Raw genomic sequence first — 19,431 nt, 5'->3', positions numbered from 1 at the left:
CCACTGACTATCAATCACATCCCATAACATCATATGCCTATCAAGGCCAGTAAAACCCTTGTCTGCATAATAAGAACGAATGGCCTCCTTGGCCCTATCCATGGCCTCATACAAATAAGCCATTGCAGGCTTCTCCCCATCTACCAATCTGAGAACCTTTACTATAGGTTCACTAACTGAGCATGCTTCTTCTACTCCACGCCAAAACGTTTTAGAGTACACCATTTTTGCAATGGCTTTCCCGTCCTATCTCATGCTGTATCTACAATTACGCCAGTCATCAGACACAAACATTTGCTTCAACTCAAACTGACATCAAAGCAAAGACTGAAGAGTAATAAAGTTTGTGGCAAAACGTGTGATTGCAGGACGCCACAACTCCTTGTTTCTAGTGAACTTCCTCATGAGACTAAGAACAAAAGCATGGTTATAAATAAACTTCGGGATGCTCCTAGCCATATCAACCGCCTCCTTGATGAAGGAGAGTTTCCCCATATCCTCAAGCAACAAATCGAGACAATGTGCTGCACACAGAGTCCAGAACAACGTGCGATGCCTCCCCATAATCCATAAGCATCTTGCCGTCAAGAACATAATTAGTTGCATTGTTTGTTATGACTTGCACCACATTCTGCACACCAATTTCTCCAATGAACCCATCTAACAACTCACATATCGTTGCTGCATCTTTGATATGTTTTGATGCATCCACCGATTTAATAAACATGGTACCTTTAGGACAATGTACCAAGAAATTTAGAAGGGTCCTACCCTTCCTATCTATCCAACCATCAGACATCACTGTGCATCCAGTAACTTCCCATGTTTTTTTCAACTCCGCCAATCTAGAGTTGATGTCCTGCTTTTCTGCTTGAAGAATTGGCCCCCGCAACTCCTCATATGTAGCACTTTTGTACCCTGGGCCCACAACAACAATAGCATCACACATTGGTTGCCAAAATGGATTGGTTTTGGTGATGCTGAGAGGTAAGTCGCTCCAGAAAAGACACCTCCCCATGACTCTATCTGCTTCTTGCTTCTCCTTTTTTCTAACAAGCGATTTTATGCTAGGTTGTGATCCATGTCCTGTTCGTGGAACAAAAAATGATGACCTTGCACTAGCAGTAGCAGGTGATGATGTGCCAGCTGTGGAGCTCCTCCCACTACCCTCAACATCAAAATCAGGAGAAGATATCTCGAAAGATCTACCTGCACGTTTAGCCTTGTTTCTTTCTATTTCTTCCTTCTTTTTGTCTTTTTCATCAATTGCCTCAAGAGCTTTTTGTATAAGCTTCGGACTAGAAACTGTACAAATCCCAACATCATGTCCAGTGAGTCTAGCCAGATGGTATTCAGTCGTGTAACCTCTCCTGTCATTTTGGTTCCACACAATTTGCATGTAAGATATGCCTGATTTGTCCCACCATTAGGGTTCCCATACTACCAAAATGGGTACAAGGCTTTTGGCATATTTGAATTTTGTAGTGAGCTAACTCAAACCTAGGGCACCAAAAAAAAAATTGGAATTAATAAGTAATAACCACATCATTTTACAAAATAAATTTTTTGCTACATTATTTGCAATGTGAATTCAATGAAAAACCATAAATGACAATAAGAGGGTGTATTTGAAAGTTAAAAAAAATGGAGTTTGCTCTCCAAATGTGGAGAAAAGTTAAAACCCTTGCATTTGCTCATGGGCATGAAAATCATAGCAAATGGAAAAAAAAAGAAGCAAAATGATTGTAGGCAAATAGGCAAGCAAGAATAATCCTAAAACTATCAAAAAATTCATTAAAATAGGGGTTTATTTGAACATACCTGTTAATGGAAGAAATGAAATTGTCTCACTGTTCTTCAAGCTTAGATCAACAAAATCTTTGTTGTTGGTGGCGATAATAGCTATTCAACACTCAAACCCTCCTTGGCAGCAAGCACATAGCTCTCCCTTTCCTTCTCCAGCAATCAGAAATGAAAATGATTGAAAAAAAACAAAATTGGACTTTTATAGCCGTGGCAGCAATTTTTACTGTCTCCCGATGATATTTTAAGTTGTAGCGCGATATTTACTTGAGATATCGCTGATATTTCGGAAATATCACGATATTTTCGGGGAGACAAAATATCGCGATATTTTCTCGGCGATATTTCGTCTCCCTGAAAATATCGCGATATTTATGAAAATCGGTGATATCTCGGCGATATTATATACACTGGTGTGGACCACATTTCAAAATATTTCAAATTATATCCAATATCTCTTCAATGTAGGTCTTCAAAACTGATCATGCTACTGTTGTTACACTACTGCCATCAACTTGTCATATCCTATCCATACCCTGTTACATGTTCCGTAATCTGGTCACAGGGTTGAGAAATTCTGCAGTCTATCTACCCTTTTCTGAGAGGGCCGCAGGCATTTTGAGGCCACCCTATGCATTAATTCGAATAAATTCTAGAGGGTTTCCAATCATAAATTTTCTGACGGGGTTTTTCTTTCTTTGCAAATTTGAGAGGCTTTTTTTTTTTTGGTTCAATTTGGCAAAACCTTGGAATTTGTGAGGGGCCATAAGCAATTTTGTGGTTTTTGCGGTCTCCTAAATTGAATATTTTCAAGGGTTTCAATTTTTTTTAAGAATCGAATTTATAAAAATCTTCTTGTGGTTTCAGACGTTTTTTTTTGCAGATCCTTTCAAGGAAGCCACAAGCTTTAGGGATCATCAAACTTCAGAGGCTGTGGAACTATCACTTCAAGAGAACCGCAGGCTTTTTCAGGCCTATCATTACTGACATAATTTAAATTGAGATAGACGACTTCTTAAAAGGGTTCCTCAATCATAAAATTGGCAAAATATTTTGTTTCAGTCCTTAAGAAATTTTTGAAAGGCTGTTTTTTTTCCTTTTTTTCAAGATTTCCTCAAGGAATTTCTAAGGATTTCATCATAAAGTCTGGGCACAAGCTCATATTTTAGTGGCTTGAAGCAATTTACAATTTTTTAGGAGGCCTCTAGAATTAGAAGCTATATATCACTGCAAAATCAATTTTTGGCAGAGCTCTCATACAAATTCTGAGTTATTTTTCCATCAAATTCTGATTTGGAGAATTTGAAATTTCACTGCCCTTCTTGTTTTGTGCAGGGATCTTACTTCATTTTTTGTGGGGGGTTTGTTATCTTTCTGTTTTGCAGAGATCCAAGAACACTACATTGAGAAGCCTAATTCCCATTTATACTGAACATAAGGCCTATTTCTTTTTCTTTTACTTGGTGCAGCGAGCTTATAAAGTCTGAAGTTAATTTTTTTTGGAGTTATTTGCCAAATTTTGAGGGATGCAAGTCCTGAAACCATTACAAATTCCCCTTAAAAATTTCAAGATCTGAACTAAAATTTAAGTTAACCTTGGGAGTTTTGTTCACTGGTGTCTGGGTGTTTTTCAAAGTCCAAATTTTATTTTGCAGGGATATTTTGCACCTCCTCAAAATCCATTTATTTTCAGAGTTAACACTGGTGGTTTTGCAGGGGTTTTGCTCCATTTATTGGAGAATTTTCTCATCTTTTATACAGTTAGGGCTTTCCCTTCAAGATTCTGTATTAGCATATCAATTTTCCAGCTAAAATTAACTTTCCAGACCTTTCTTCTTTTTCTTTTGACAGCTGGTTCCTTGTAACTGTTCTAACTTGGCTGAGAGTCTCTTGAAGTCTGCTGCAGGTTCTTTATCACTGAAGCATACTGTGTGTCCTCTTGTGCATTCATTTCTGGCATTTGGTAGCTTGAGAAGTGCTTGTCATCATTGTGATCACCTCATTTCCTGGCCTAGATACTAACTCTCTGTTGCATTTTCTATTTAGATCAAAATCTCACTTCCTAGTTCAGATCTAGGCTTTGAGTTGCTTCTTGCATAAATCATTGTTAGCAACCTCTGTCATTAGATAGTTTAAATACCAGTGGTTGATGATCTAATTGCTAGTGCTTTCTTGGTGGTTTTCTTGAGAATCCCAATTCACTGATTGATTCAGATTTCACTTGCATTAACTAGTTAGATCTGATCACTGTTGTCAGCCTCATTAAATCCTGAATATTTGCACTCTCTCACATATCTCTGGTTTCTAATTGCTAGTCTGTTTGAGGACTTTAACTCTTGGATTTACTTAGCTATATCCGATTGCTAGGTACTGCTCACTTAACTTATGTTTAGTCAGCTGTGGTTGCATTTTATTTACCTCTCACTAGCCCCTAATTGTTATTTCATAAGGTGAAGAGCATTCTAAACAAGTGGCATAGCTAAAGGTATATGTTATGACAGTGTTTCATTAATCTTTTTGTGGAAACGACCTTGCAATCCTGTGTTTCATACGTACTTCATAAATCTGGTTGCAAGACAGTTACATCGCTCACATTGAAACATTTGTCTAACCTAGCCTAATTGCTTAACTTGCATTCTTTAAAATTACTACTTGGTTTTGTTCCATTTGGACACTACTGGTTAGTCTAAGTAGTAATTCTTGTATTGTTTAGCACCCTCATTTGCCATCCATAAGTGTTTATTTGACTAAAAGAATCCTTGCTTATCTCAACTGTCTAAGAAAGTAAAGGAATACTATAAAAGCATTGTTGGTATTGTGAATTTTTTTTTATCATTTCTTGCTGCTTTATTTATAACTATCATAAGCTAATAATCCTGTGATTAAAGATTTAATTCATATTTTGGTTATAAGCATATTGGCAATTTATAATTTGAAGCATATTGATATCATTGTCAACTCTTTGAAGCATTGTAGGTTAAGTTGGCAAGCTATACTTGTCACCTCGATTGCAAGTTGAATAATTGTTCTAAATTGACTATCTTGAGTGTAATTGGAGCAGATTAGCATCGTCATTTGCATCCTCATCGTAGCTTAGCTTGCATTGCAGCGTCTAACTCATCTCTCTCCCAACACTGTTATTTTTGTAGCTTGATATCATTTCTTAGCAAGTACTTTGATTTATCATTGAGCATTGTTGTATGAAGGCACTAGTCTATCATTTCTATCTTGTGGTTTGCCTAATCAAGCTTAATTGAATCTATCTTAACATCGCTCATATCATTAATACTTGCCTTAATTAATAACCAAGTTACATTAATAACAAATTGTCTTGTCCTAAGTCTCCTAGAACTTATTTTTCCAACAAGTTTTCCCCTCATCAACATTCTTAGGAACTACCCCCCTTGACTTAGCTAGGAGAAAGTCTAAACGGAGTGAGTAGGGATCATAGTGACAACATCTACTCTGAGTGTTGCGCCTTAGGTGTACACTTTGGGCGACAACACGCACCCCTAACAAATCTGTTGAAAATAAACTCCTTTCAATGGGATGATAAAGCAGAAAAGTGTTTTGAAGACTTAAAAGAAATTATGTTCAAGGCACCTCTATTAGCAACTCCAGATTTTTCAAAGCCTTTTGTAATTGAATACAATACTTAAGGTTTTGGCATAGGAGTAGTGTTGATGCAAGATAGCCATCCAATAGCATTCGAAAGCAGGAAGCTCAACAAGCAAGAATGTCTCAAGTCTACAAGTACATACAACAAGGAAATGCTCGCCATTATGCATGCATTAGCCAAGTGGGGACAGTCTCTATTGGGAAGTAAATTCTTAATACGAACATACCATAATAGCCTTCAACACCTCCTCCAACAGAAAACACTCTACAGAACAACAAAAATGGATCGAAAAAATTGCTGCATTTGACATGGAAAACAAGCAGTTATCCTTAAAACATAAGGGAAAAAACAAATTGGCACCAAATTTTTTTGGACCATACCAGATTAACAAAAAGATCAACCAAGTAGCATACAGCGTAAGCCTTCTTGACAAAATTTGTGTTCACAACGCTTTCCATGTATCTTGCCTTAAAAAGGCACTTGGAAAACACCAACCAACATCTCTCCGAATGGTGGTACAATTCCACTTACCACACTTCAGCGAAAATGATTCCATTTCAAGCCTTGTACGATTATGAACCTCCTAAATGGAAGGACCTTGCCATTATCGAGACAAAACTTCCAGCAGTTAAAGATCAGTGAGAAGAAACCCAAAATGTTGTCCAAACACAAAAGGAAAATTTAACCATTGCAAGAAATCGTATGAAGCAGTAGGCTGACCGAAACAGAACAGAGAGAGAATTTGAAGTTGGAGAATGAGTATTTGTTAAACTTCAGCCTTACAAGCAGTTATCCTTAAAACATAAGGGAAAAAACAAATTGGCACCAAAATTTTATGGACCATACCAGATTGACAAAAGATCAACCAAGTAGCATACAGCTTAAGCCTTCCTGACAAAATTCGTGTTCACAACGTTTTCCATGTATCTTGCCTTAAAAAGGCACTTGGAAAACACCAACAACACAGACAACACTTCCGACTGTAGATGACGAAGGGAAGATCATTTTAGAACCAGAAGGAGTCATCACTGTTAGAGAAAAGAAGTTGCGATCACGAGTAATCAAAGAATACCTGATTAAGTGGAAGGACTTTCCAGAAGAAGAAGCTTCTTGGGAGACCGAAGCATTCTGTCAGCAACATCCTTCATTACCTACGCTTTGAGGAAGGCAATGTTATGTAAAATTTATTTAATTGATTCTCTAAACTAAGGAGGCACGGTCAAAGATCATGCCCCCTCGTGTAATGGCTCCTGCGCTATATTTAAGCCAGGGCCTCCCACATTTGTAAATCATCATTCAAATATTAATAAAATATATATGTGGAAAGCATTATATGCTCTTCAAACAGATGTAGAGAGGCAGAGTTATGGGATTGGAAAACGATTAAAGTGCTTTTTGGACTCTTAGTTTGTCCAGTGATGCTATATGGGTGTGAATTGTGGGCTAGCAGCACTCCCGTTTCAAAATGGAAACAAATTGAGAAAATCCAAAAACGCTTGATCATGAGCAATTTCAAAATAAAAAGTTCGGTACCTTATGAGATAATGTTGAGTGAAACAGGAGCAACTTCCATTGAAGCAATTGCTATGGTGCAGCTCATAAGATACCTAAAAAGAATTGAACAAATGAGAGTAGGTGGATGGCCTAATGTTATCTTCAATGAAGGCATTAGTGAAAGAAAGAAAACATGGATGAAACAAAAGTACACATGGATGCAAAAATGGAATATCTACCTCAATGCCTGTCCCACAAATAGCAAGGAGCTAAAGGATTTTGTTATGGAGAAGTTTCCTAAAAAGGTATGGGGAAAAGAGTTGGGTAGAAAGAAGAAATATTACATTGAGGAATTCAACCCTACGTGTGATTTACAACAAAAAGAGTTCATTGGAGCTAGCATTTCGTGGAGGGCAAAGGTTTTTATTGGTTAATTAAGGACCAACTCACATCAACTTCGGTGTGAAACAGGACGGTGGAAAAGGCCTAAAGAAGCTTGGGAAGAACGGGTGTGTACATTTTGCACGTCTGGTGCTGTGGTATTGGAAAAACATTTCATTTTGGAATGTGATGCATTCAAAGACATTAGAGAAAGTTATGAGAACATGTTAGCATCAGTTTCTTGGCATTGTCTTTTTAGCGAGGGGATCAGTGTTGCACACATCGCGATCGGGATTTAGATAAAAATCGGTGGCGATTGTATAGCGATTTGAATCGGCTAAATGAAAAAATCGCGCTTTTACGATAAAATCGCGAGGAGGGGATTGTTAGAAGGTTGGTTCAGCTCATAATCAATTTGAATCGGGAAAGGACTGAATTGCAAAGAGCGAAAAACAGGGAACTAATGGTCTCATAGACTAATTTTAGTCTCGTGGACCTTAAAATATCATTTCATTTCATTTTGTGTATTTCTATCATTTGTTGAGGTACTACGCTCCATCTCACTGTTTTATTGAGTGTTCTGATTGCTGGTCTGCAATTTACTCAGGTAGAATATCATTTTTAGGTTGCAATAATCTAAATTAACTCCTAGATCTCCTCATCCAATAGAGATTTATGGGCACTGGTTTACTAATCTTATGATTGAGTGTTTTGATTTTGTAGGGAAGCCTCCTGTAGCATTTCAGGAGTTGGCCTAAAGAGTGGAGACTTGTGCCGAGGTGATAGTGGGCACTTGTCCTGCATGGTGCTATTCTAGCATCTTGACCAATCTTTGCAAGATTGTTAATCTGTTCAGTAAGAGGACCAACCCCAATAAAATGATATGAAATGAGTTCAAGAGCTGTGGCACATGAAATGATTAAGCATAGGTTATCCCATGAAGGAAAACTCCATAAAGTGGAGGAGAACCTCTGAAGAAGCATAGCCTAGTCCAAGATGCAGCTGCGGAATGGGGAGGATGGAGTTAGCCCTGCTTGTGATTTAAATCCATAGTGCAAACTGCAGATGTCACCATCCCAAGTGCCTGCCAGAAAATGTTCGGTGGTCAGCGGCCTGGGGTGGTGAGGCTGTCGGGAGTCATTTTGGGTGGCATCAACCTTCTTGGTGGTGGCTGTGCCTGAAGCTGTAGGACCACTCCTAACATCTGGGGCTGAAGAACTCACAATAGAGAAAGGCATCAAATCATTTGAGATATTGAGAGAGTTTTTCTTTTATTGCAGCTTGAAATGGTGATACCTGAAATTTATACATGCTGTATTTCTTGCATATATCCTTGTGGTTAAATTTGCCAGTTAATGCATATATTAGGGTCATTGATTTATATGATCATCCTTTTTCTTTTTTTGGGGGTGGGGAGGGAGTGCAAGAAAATACGGCTTTTTATTATGGAGAAAAATAAATATTTACATAACAAGAGATATTACCTCATTGCAGTCAGTTCTACAATGAGGTCATATTAGGCATTATCGGATACATTCTGGGGGCTGTGGATGAATAGAAAATCCTTGGTTGTAACTTGAGTGCTTTGCTCATCAGAAAACAACTTTTGAAAGACAGAGACAGTAACTACAGTTCATTCAGATGCAAACTTGTGGTGCAATATTTAGAGAATACAAGACTGATGTTTGGATGCACTGCCAGAAACCAACATAGTGGCCAAGAAGTTGTCAGGCCCCAAGCAAAGCTGCCCACCCATGAATATTACCTTGCAATCAAGAAAGTTTTTGCTTTTGAAAAATTGATATTTACTTTTATAAGTTATGAATGCTTTTGGTGGGATCTTGGAACACCCTAATTGAATTTTTTTTCGTATTGTCCTTTTGAACATTGATCAGTGCTGTTATGAACTCATCAAATATCTTGCTTTGTACTATATGGTAGAAAGCATAAGTTAACCATGTGCTAAGATGCTTATCATGTTTCATGTTTTTGTGTTAGGATTTTGATAATTTCTCCTTGAGGGTTACCATATTGGAAGAATCTTTAGCATCTAATACTGAATGTTGCAGTGGTGGTACCGCTTCAAATGATGCCAACTGATATGAAACTTCTTCCATAGCAGAGATCTGGTAATTGTGCTACATATTTCATGAAATAGAAAGGCCGATATGTCATCTCTGACTAGCTGATAATAATCTGCATTAGCAATATGGAGCTTATTGAACAGAAGGTAAACCTAGTTTCATGTTCTGCTTTTTAGTTTTATATGGAAGTCATGGTTTTGAAGTCTTCCCTGATGGATTCTGGCTTTTTCAGTCCTAAGAAGTTTTTTTAAGCAATTTTAGTAAATAAAGGATGGATTCACTAATATTTTGGTTGATTTTGACATTTGGTTTCTTCAATTTATTTTTGTCTTCTGTAGTGGGAAACAGTCAACAAACTCTTTAGGAATTTGGGAACTGCTTTTGAAGCAAAAAAGGGAAAGCGCTCAAAATGTCCCAGATGTAAAGGATCAGGTCTGCTTATTGCCAAAGGGCAATCATGCTGGGAACAGGGGCATGTGCCAAATGAACCTTGCTGGTTTTGTGAAGGGTATTATTCTAAATCCTTCCATTGATAAACATGATAGCTTTATTCCGGTTCCCGAATACCATGGCTAACTTCTATTTTATATTATTCTTCATTAAATTCTGCATTAATTTCATTCACTGTAAACTCATACTCTTGTGAACAAGTGGAACGAAGAAAGTTCATTCTTGAAGTCTTCAAGTTAAATACTCTAGAAGACTTGGAATATAAAGATCTCCATTGAGATACAAGAATATATTTTAAAACTGTATGAATGAGGATGATGATACAATTGAGAGTGAGGGGTCTGCTTATATACCAAGCAGGTGTCCCTTTATGAATGGTCATGTCCCCTTAGACATGTCTCTTTGTTTAACTAATTATTATTTATTTACATATTATTATGTTTATTATTTATTATCTATATTTATTACTTTTACATAATTATATTCATAACATTGCCGCCTTCTTCAAAAAGCTTTGTCCTCAAAGCTTGTTGATAAAAGGGGCAATCTCTTTTTCTGCTACGAATGTCTTCTTGTCTTAGGACAGTCATCTTTGTCGATACAAGTTGATATGATCCTTGGAGCGATATGTAAAATTGTCACATAGAGGAAGGATCTAATCAGTGTTGTGGGGGAGCGCCGCCCCCCCCCTCGATCCCGCTCCAAATCCGCGCTCTGGGCGGGAGCGACTCGGGAGAGGGTCGAGAGTGTGCTCCCTAAAATTTTTTTCGTTCCCTGCCTTTTCGGGAGCGTTTTTCCTTTTTTGCAATTTTTTTTTTATAGTAATGTTCGAAATGTAATTTTTTTTAAAGAAACAAATAATTTTTGAATGGAGCAGCTTAATGATCAAGTCTAGGCCCTAGTATTGATATGCTATTCATGGTAATATTAAATTCTTAAAGTAAAAGTGACATTCTTCTTGATCTTCATTTTCATCCTTCTACTTAAATTTTTAACATTACCATGAAATGACTGAGGATGTTTGAGAGTGGTTCCGGCCTCATTGGATTTCATATGGAGAAAGTAGAATTTTAGATTTCATTCAAAATCCAATAGACTTATCAGTTTTTCAGGATTTCAGGATTGGGGGATTGCAATGTTTTCATTGAATTTTGTCATGTATTAGGGTATGGAATTCGTATTTAATCAAGAGCACCAATCCCTCTATGTACCTTGATGTTAGTGACATTGGTTGTCGAACTCCTCTATCATGACCCTCCTAAAAATGTACGTATCACTCAAACAAAATCTTGACTTGACATGCTATGCTTGTTCTATCTTATGTTAATGCTTAGAGGGTGATATTAATGACAAAGATCCCTATACAGATATAGAGGTAATGACAAAGATACCTCTGGATATTAATGCTTAGAGGGTGATATTAATGACAAAGATCCTGATTTTCCAACAAGACTAAAAAATTAGACATTTCTCGTGGTGGCAAGAGGCCCAAGCATAAGAAATAGATAATAGATTTACTTCTCTTTTCTAGTTTCTAGTAGCTTTTATAACTATTGAGTCTTTCATATTTATTATGATATTTTTTTAAACAGTATATGACAATTTAAGTTTGAAGTTGGCATTTATAACTCATTAGTAATGAATTATGAATATGATGCTTCATGAAAGTTGAAAGTTGTTTCATTCATTTCATTTTATAACATTTCATTTCATGTTAGATATCATTTGTTGTAATGGTTACACTTAGCTTACAAGTACAACTTTGGTGATCAATGATGATAAATGTTATATATTGAATTTTGAAAGCTTGAAACTTTAAGATTGATGAATCATGAGACTCAATATGTTGTATGTTACTATGTTACTAACTTGTGGATGTGGTTGATGAAGATTATAACTTCTAGATGATTGTTGTTATATGGTTCAATCTATGTTTTTTTGTGTTTTTTATATCTAATTCATTATTCTACATGTTTTTGTTGACATATATGTATCAAAATATAAAAAAATATAAAAAATGTATATATTATATAAAAAACGCTCTGGGATTCGCTCTCAAACCGGGAGCTTCTAAAAATGTCGCTCCCGCTCCCGTTTTCACTCTCGCTCCCCGCTTTTGCTCCCGCTCCCAAGTAACACTAGATCTAACCATCCTAAATTAATCTTTTGTGAAATATTTTAATTACTGGAAACTTGTGATAAACTGTTATCACTGGACTGAGTTGTGCGCACTTCAGTATTCTTCAGAACATAAGTTTTATATTTTGAGTGATACTGATTTGTAGATTGAGTGAGATGTCTGTTCTTGTCATTAGGATGTAGATAAAGAGTTCTTTTGGTTTCCCTTGTCATTGCTGAAGTTTCTAAGTTTACTTAGTTTAGAAACCCTTCATGCACTTTTTCTGATTTATTCCTACCTACTTGTTATTTTTTCTTTAACAAGTTATTTACAAAGTAAATACTGAAAATAAACACCAGTGCATTCTCAACATATTACAGATCAACAACTAAAAGAGACAAGAACAAACACACCACATGACACCATTATTTTTGGACCAATGTCCCCGGAAAAACCTAGTGCGGGAAAACTAGTGCAACTATTTGAGGGTTTTCTTATTAAGCAATATCAGAGTACAATCTGGGTGTCGAAACTGGCCTACCCAACATAGAATTTCCTTAGCAGCGATACCTCACAGTTTGAGAGAAATCTCCTGGCTGAAACCTCGGAAAATCCTTCCGGTAGCTCCTCAGCACAAAACTGCTCTGCAATCCTAGCGTTTGCCCAAACTGGACTGCGTTAGCCCCTTTCTGTCTCACGCTGGCCTTGCGTCAGCCCCAGGAGGCCTTGCTTCAACTCTAGGAGCCTCTATGACAGCTGCATTGGCCCCTCTGGTGCTCTGCGTAGCACTTGGCTGCCTCTACGTGGCCTTGCGTGAGCCCTTGCTGACTTTGCGTCACCCTCCTTGGCTGCTGCGCTGCTCTCCCGACACAATCTCTGCCTTCTCTGTTTCTTTGTACTCAATGCCCCTCAGCTGCTCTCTTGATCACATATTCTATCTCTCTTAGCAAACCCCGCTCTAAAGAATAGAATGACTGATCATCTGGTGTATTCTCCAATTGACCCTCAAGCCTCTTCTTATACTTTTCTTATTGACATCTCAACGACCGAGATTAAGTCCCTAATCAACGGCTAAGATTAGACCTGGCTTGATCCATGTCTTTAAAAATATTAATTATTTTAATATCTCCTGATCTGTTTAGAATCTGCCCAAACCCTTTCTGGGTATTGGAGATCTCATGTGCCCCAACCTCTCCACCAAATTTCGTAGCTAGAGCACATCTGATGCTACCCCAAATCAACACTCCCTCTTAGCGATGACTGTGCTCTAGCAATACTCCTTACTGAGTATTACTCTGATCATCCGGCATTGGTACCTGTGCTGATGCTAGGCCTTCTTGCCCAACATCCTCTGCACTGTTGCCTCCTGTACTGCTGCCCATGGTTCTGCCACTACCACTGTTGCATCTCTACGACAACTCCCTCTGCATCTGTGCTGCTGCTGGTCCTTTCTCCCAGCACTGCATCCGCATTGCACCTCCTCTCATCATGCTGCATCGTTCTACCTACTGCTGCACTGCAACTCAGTTACTGACCTCTCTATTGGGCTAGAGACACCCATTGATGCTGAAGCTCCCTCTGCCGTTGACAAGTGCTCTCTCTCTGACCTTTGCGTTGCTGCAACAACTCCCTGCATCTCGCACCCTTGCACACCTCTTTGTGCCTTCCTGCACTGGTGCAACACTCCTGTGCCTCTCGCACTGTTGCACCTTGCTAGCTTTGCGCTGTCTCGGGACTCCTGCACTGTAGCTCTCTCTGTCGCTCCATCCGCATCCGTCTCTACCCACTCAGCCAGTCCTGCTACTCCTCGTTGGGGCTCCTGTAGCAAGGTCTAATGCAAGATGCTGGGTACCTCGAGGATTCTGCCCCTCATCATCTGTAGTCTGCCTGACTACAACTCTATATCTCCCCACTTTCGCTCAAGTGGTGCGTGTGCACTCATGGCATAGTCATCATCTGTCAAAACTAACTTCTCTGCCCGTGCTGGCGTTGCCTTAGTCTCAGAAGAATCTCCCTTACTGTTCTTCTTTGGGCACTGGGTCACATAATGACTCATCTCTCCACAGTGGAAGCACTTGATTTGGAGAGATTTTTTTTCTTCCGCTTCTCTTGCTTTCCCTCAAATGCTAGGGCCACATCCTCCTCCACCTCCTTGACCCTGATCCCTTTGCTGCTGCTACCTGTCTTTGACTGCCGTCTGATCTCTTCCTGGCGAAGAGCTGCCCACATCTCGTCCCAAGGTAGGAGAGTCCCTCTGCCCAGGATACTCTGGACAAACACTTCCCAATCTTTTGAGACAACATTCAGGGCTGTCCTCACCATAAGCTCCTGATCCGGTGTCACTCCTATAGCAGTCAACTGGTCTTGGATCTCATTCAGTCCTCCGAGGAAGGTGTCAATCGATTGACCCTTCTTCATCTGATACGATCTCATCTGGTTCTCGAGCAACATTCTTCTCTACACAAAAGTATGCTGGTACAGGTTCTTGAGAGCCTCCCACATCTCAACTGTCGTTTCCTTCTCGGCTATATGTGGTACCACATGATCCTTGACCCCGTCAAGGATAATGCACTTGGTCCTCGCCATTGCCTCTTCATACTTGTTGTTATCATTGGGTTCGACTGGGATAGCTATAACCTTCAAGGCGAAGTTTTTGACACGATTCCTGTCAAGCCCTGATAAGATTTTGGCCTTCCAGACTGCGAAGTTTGATGCTCTGTCCAGTCTATCCTGGTCTCTTACCCCGTGAAGTGCCATGACGCTCCTCTACTTCCCTCCTGGAAGTTCTCAGTTCAACTCCTCTCAGTCTTTACTTCCCGTCTAGAAGTTCTCTTCTGGACTCCCTCTGAGTCCTGATTTCCCTCCTGGAAATCCTTCTGCTGTTTGTCGAGATGTCCCCTACTTTGATCGTCTTGTGCAACTGCACTGCTGATCCAGGTTCCTCGGCTAGAAACCTTTGGTAACAACTCCTTTGGCCCTGCTTTGTCAGGTACTGTTCTGACTATAGTATCTCACCAACTCCACTCTGCAATATTTCTGCAGCCTTCTAGACTCCAGCAACTGCCTCTCTGTGAACTGCGTCAACCCCTCTCTGACTCACGCTGGCTCTGCGTCACCCTAGATGGGTTTGCGTCAGCGCTGGGATGCCTTGCGTTAGCCCTCTGGCCCTCTGTGTCAGCAACGCTGGCCTCTCTGAGGCTCTGCGCAGCTCCCGACTTCTTCTACGTGGCTCTGTGTCACACTTCTTGGCTTCTGCGCTGCTAGAAACAGCTTTTGTCACCTTGGGACAACTGTTTTCTGCTGCTATTGCTCCGCTCGGTTGATGTCTTTTAGTCCTCCTGTGATTTGCAATCACGCTCTGATACCATGTTGAAGTTTCTAAGTTTACTTAGTTTAGAAACCCTTCATGCACTTTTTCTGATTTATTCCTACCTACTTGTTATTTTTTCTTTAACAAGTTATTTACAAAGTAAATACTGAAAATAAACACCAGTGCATTCTCAACATATTACAGATCATCAACTAAAAGAGACAAGAACAAACACACCACATGACACCATTACTTTGGATCAATGTCCCCAGAAAAACCCAATGCGGGAAAACCGGTGCAGCTATCTGAGGGTTTTATTATTAAGCAATATCAGAGTACAATCTGGGTACCGAAACTGGGCTACCCAACAGAGAATTTCCTTAGCAGTTGTACCTCATAGTTTGAGAGAAATCTCCTTGCTGAAACCCCGAAAAATCCTTCTGGTAGCTCCTCAGCACAAAACTGCTTTGCAACCCTAGCGTCTGCGCAAACTGGACTGCGTCAGCCTCTCTCTGTCTCACGCTGGCCCTGCGTCAGCCTTTCTAGGCCTGCATCAGCCCTAGGAGGCCCTGCTTCAGCTTTGGGAGCCTCTGCGTCAGCTGCGCTAGCCCCTCTAGTGCTCTGCGCAGCACTTGGCTGCCTCTCCGTGGCCTTGTGTGAGCCCATGCTGGCTCTGTGTCACCCTCCTTCACTGCTGCGCTGCTTTCCCGGCACAATCTCTGCCTTCTCTGTTTCTCTGTACTCAATGCCCCTTCGCTGCTCTCCCGATCACTGATTCTATCTCTCTTAGCAAACCTCACTCTAGAGAATAGAATGACTGATCCTCTGGTGTATTCTCCAAGTGACCCTCAAACCTCCTCTTATACTTTTCCTGTTGACATATCAACGGCCGAGATTAAGTCCCTAATCAACGGCTAAGATTAGTTCTGGCTTGATCCATGTCTTTTGGACCATTCTAACACAGATTCATATTAATACACATTAATATTTTATTTTCCCTAAGTTTAGACTTAGGGACTCCATTAAAAATATTAATTATTTTAATATCTCTTAATCTGTTTAGAATCTTCCCAAACCCTTTCTGGGTATTGAAGATCTCATGTGCCCCAATCTCTCCACCAAATTTTGTGGCTAGAGCACATTCGATGCTACCCCAAACCAACACTCCCTCTTAACGAGGACTGTGCTCTAGCAATACTCCTCACTGAGTATTACTCCGATCATCTGGCATCGGTACCTGCGCTGATGCTAGGCCTTCCTGCCCAACATCCTCTGCACTGTTGTATCTTGTATTTCTGTCCATTGTTCTGCCACTGCCACTGCTGCATCTGTACGACAACTCCCTCTGCATTCGTGCTGCTGCTGGTCCTTTCTCCCAGCACTGCATCCGCACTACACCTCCTCTCATCATGTTGCATCGTGTTGCCCACTGCTGCACTGCAACTTAGTTACAGAGAAGTAAGTAACTGATCTCCCAACTGACCTCCCTGTTGGGCTAGAGACACCCACTGATGCTGAAGCTCCCTCTGCCGCTGACAAGTGCTCCCTCTCTGACCTCTGTGTTGCTGCAACAATTTCCTGCATCTCACACCATTGCACACCTCTCTGTGCCATCCTGCACTGGTGCAACACTCTTGTGCCTCTCGCACTGCTGCAGCCTACTAGCTTCGCTATGTCTCGGGACTCCTGCATTGTAGCTCTCTTTGCCGCTCCATCCGCATCCATCTCTACCCGACTAAGCCAGTCCTGCTACTCCTCTTCAGGGCTCCCGTAGCAAGGTCTAATCTAAGAGGTTGGGTACCTCGAGGATTCTGCCCGTCATCGCCTGTAGTTCGCCTGATTACAGCTCGATGTCTCGCCACTTCTGCTCAAGTGGTGCGTGTGCACTCATGGCACAATCATCGTCTGTCAAAACTTCCTTCTCTGCCCGTGCTGGCGCTGCCTTAGTCTCGGAAGACTCTCCCTGACTCTTCTTCCTTGGACACTGGGTCGCATAATGACCCAGCTCCCCACAGTGGAAGCACTTGATCTTGGAGAGATCTTTCTTCTTTCCGCTTTTCTTGCTTTCCTTAAGATGCTAGGGCCATATCTTCTGCCCCCTACTTGACTTTGATCCCCTTGCTGCTGCTACCTGTCTTCGACTGCTGTGTGATCTCTTCCTGGCGAAGAGCTGCCCACATCTCGTCCCAAGGTGGAAGTGTTCCTCTGCCTAGTATACTTTGGACAAATACTTCCCAGTCTTCTGAGACAACATTCAGGGTTGTCCTCACCATCAACTCCTGATCCGCTGTGGCCCCTATAGCCGTCAACTGGGCTCGGATCTCATTCAGTCCTCCGAGGAAGGTGTCAATTGATTGTACCTTCTTCATTTGATACGACCTCATCTGATTCTCAAGCAACATTCTTCTCTGCACAGAATTATGATGGTACAACTTCTTGAGAGCCTCCCACATCTCAAATGTCGTTTCCTTCTCGGCTATGTGTGGTACTACATGAGTCAAGGATAATTCTCTTAGCCCTCGCCATTGCCTCTTTGTACCTGTCATTATCATTGGGGCCAACTGGGACAACTATTACCTTCAAGGCGAAGTTCTTGACACGATTCCTGTCAAGTACGGATAAGATTTTGGCCTTCGAGACTGCGAAGTTCGATGCTTCGTCTAGTCTATCGTGGTCTCTTTACTTCGTGTAGTGCCATGATGCTCCTCTACTTCCCTCCTGGAAGTTCTCTGTTCGACTCTTCTGAGTCTCTACTTTCCATTTGGAAGTTCTTTTCTGGACTCCCTCTGAGTCCTGATTTCCCTCTTGGAAATCCTTATGCCGCTTGTCGAGATGCCCTCTACTCTGATTGTCTTGTGGAACTGCACCACTGATCCAGGTTCCTCGGCTAGAAGCCCTCGGTAGCAACTCCTCTGGCCCTGCTTTGTCAGGTACTGTTCTGACTACAGTACCTCACCAGCTCCACTCTGCAATATTCCTGCAGCCTTCTAAACCCCAGCAACTGCCTATCTGTGGATTGTGTCAGCCCCTCTCTGCATCACGCTGGCCCTGTGTCACCCCGAATGGGCCTGCGTTAGCCTTGGGAAGCCCTGCGTCAACCCTTTGGCCCTTTGTGTCAGTAATGCTAGCCTCTATGAGGCTGTGGGCAGCTCCCGGTTGCCTCTGTGTGGCCCTGCGTGAGCCTTGGCTAGCTCTGCGTCACTTCCCTTAGCTGCTGTGCTCCTAGAAACAACTTCTGTGACCTCGGGACAACTGTTTTCTGCTGCTATTGCTCCGCTCGGCTGATGTCTTTTAGTCCTCCTATGATTTGCAATCACTCTCTAATACCATGTTGAAGTTTCTAAGTTTACTTAGTTAGAAACCCTCCATGCACTTTATCTGATTTATTCCTACCTACTTGTTATTTTCCTTAACAAGTTATTTACAACGTAAATACTGAAAGTAAATACTAGTAAACGCTCAACATATTACATATCAGCAAGTAAAAAGAAATAGAAACAAACACACCATATGACACCATTATTTTTGGACTAATGTCCCTAGAAAAACCCAATGTGGGAAAACTGGTGCAACTATCTGAGGGTTTTCTTATGAAGCAATATCAGAGTACAATTTGAGTGCCGAAACTAGCATACCCAACAGAGAATTTCCTTGGCAGTAATACCTCTCAGTTTCTGACAAATCTACTGGCTGAAACCTCGGATAATCCTTCCGGCATCTACTCAGCACCAATTTGCCCCAGAAACGCCAATGTCTGCCCAATCTGGACTGCATCAGCCTCTCCTAGCCCAACGCTAGCCCTGCATCAGCCCTAGGAGGCCCTGCGTCAGTTGTCTGACCCTCTGCATCAGCTACGTTGGCCTCTCTGGTGCTCTGTGCAGCACTTAGCTGCCTTTGCGTGGCCCTGCGTGAGCATTGGTTTCTCCTGTGTCACTCTCTCTGACTGCTCTACTGCTCTCCCGACACTATCTCTGCCTCTCTGTCTCTCTGTACTGAATGCCCCTCAGCTGCTCTCCGGATCACTAATTCTATCTCTCTTAGCAAACACCGCTCTAGAGAATAGAATGAGTGATCACTCTGGTGTATTCTCCAAGTGACCCTCAAGCCTCCTCTTATACTTTTCCTGTTGACATATCAACGACCGAGATTAAGTCCCTAATCAACGACTAAG

General features: G+C 41.1%; 1 protein-coding gene across 6 annotated transcripts in view; it reads left to right on the top strand.

Annotated features, from left to right (window-relative positions):
• Positions 1-19,431, top strand: part of LOC149164359 (uncharacterized) — a 240,123-nt gene that overhangs the window by 92,715 nt on the left and 127,977 nt on the right. For 2 of the 6 annotated variants that reach the window (XM_089432077.1, XM_089432076.1), the window contains exons 2-3: positions 9,420-9,527; positions 9,720-9,889. In XM_089432077.1, the coding sequence (XP_089288203.1) occupies positions 9,507-9,527; positions 9,720-9,889 (191 nt within the window). In that variant the 5' untranslated portion in view covers positions 9,420-9,506. Of the gene's footprint in view, positions 1-9,295; positions 9,528-9,719; positions 9,890-19,431 lie in introns of all 6 variants that reach the window. The other 4 variants (XM_089432075.1, XM_089432074.1, XM_089432073.1 and 1 more) reach the window with 2 other exon arrangements.

The sequence above is a fragment of the Pinus tabuliformis genome, chromosome 5_1 (genome assembly GCF_031772625.1).
Source record: "Pinus tabuliformis cultivar Carrire ecotype Pingquan chromosome 5_1, CPIR1, whole genome shotgun sequence".
In the NCBI taxonomy this organism is placed as follows: Eukaryota; Viridiplantae; Streptophyta; class Pinopsida; order Pinales; family Pinaceae; genus Pinus; species Pinus tabuliformis.
Note: the sequence above shows the minus strand (reverse complement) of the source record. Positions and strands in the feature narration are given on the sequence as shown.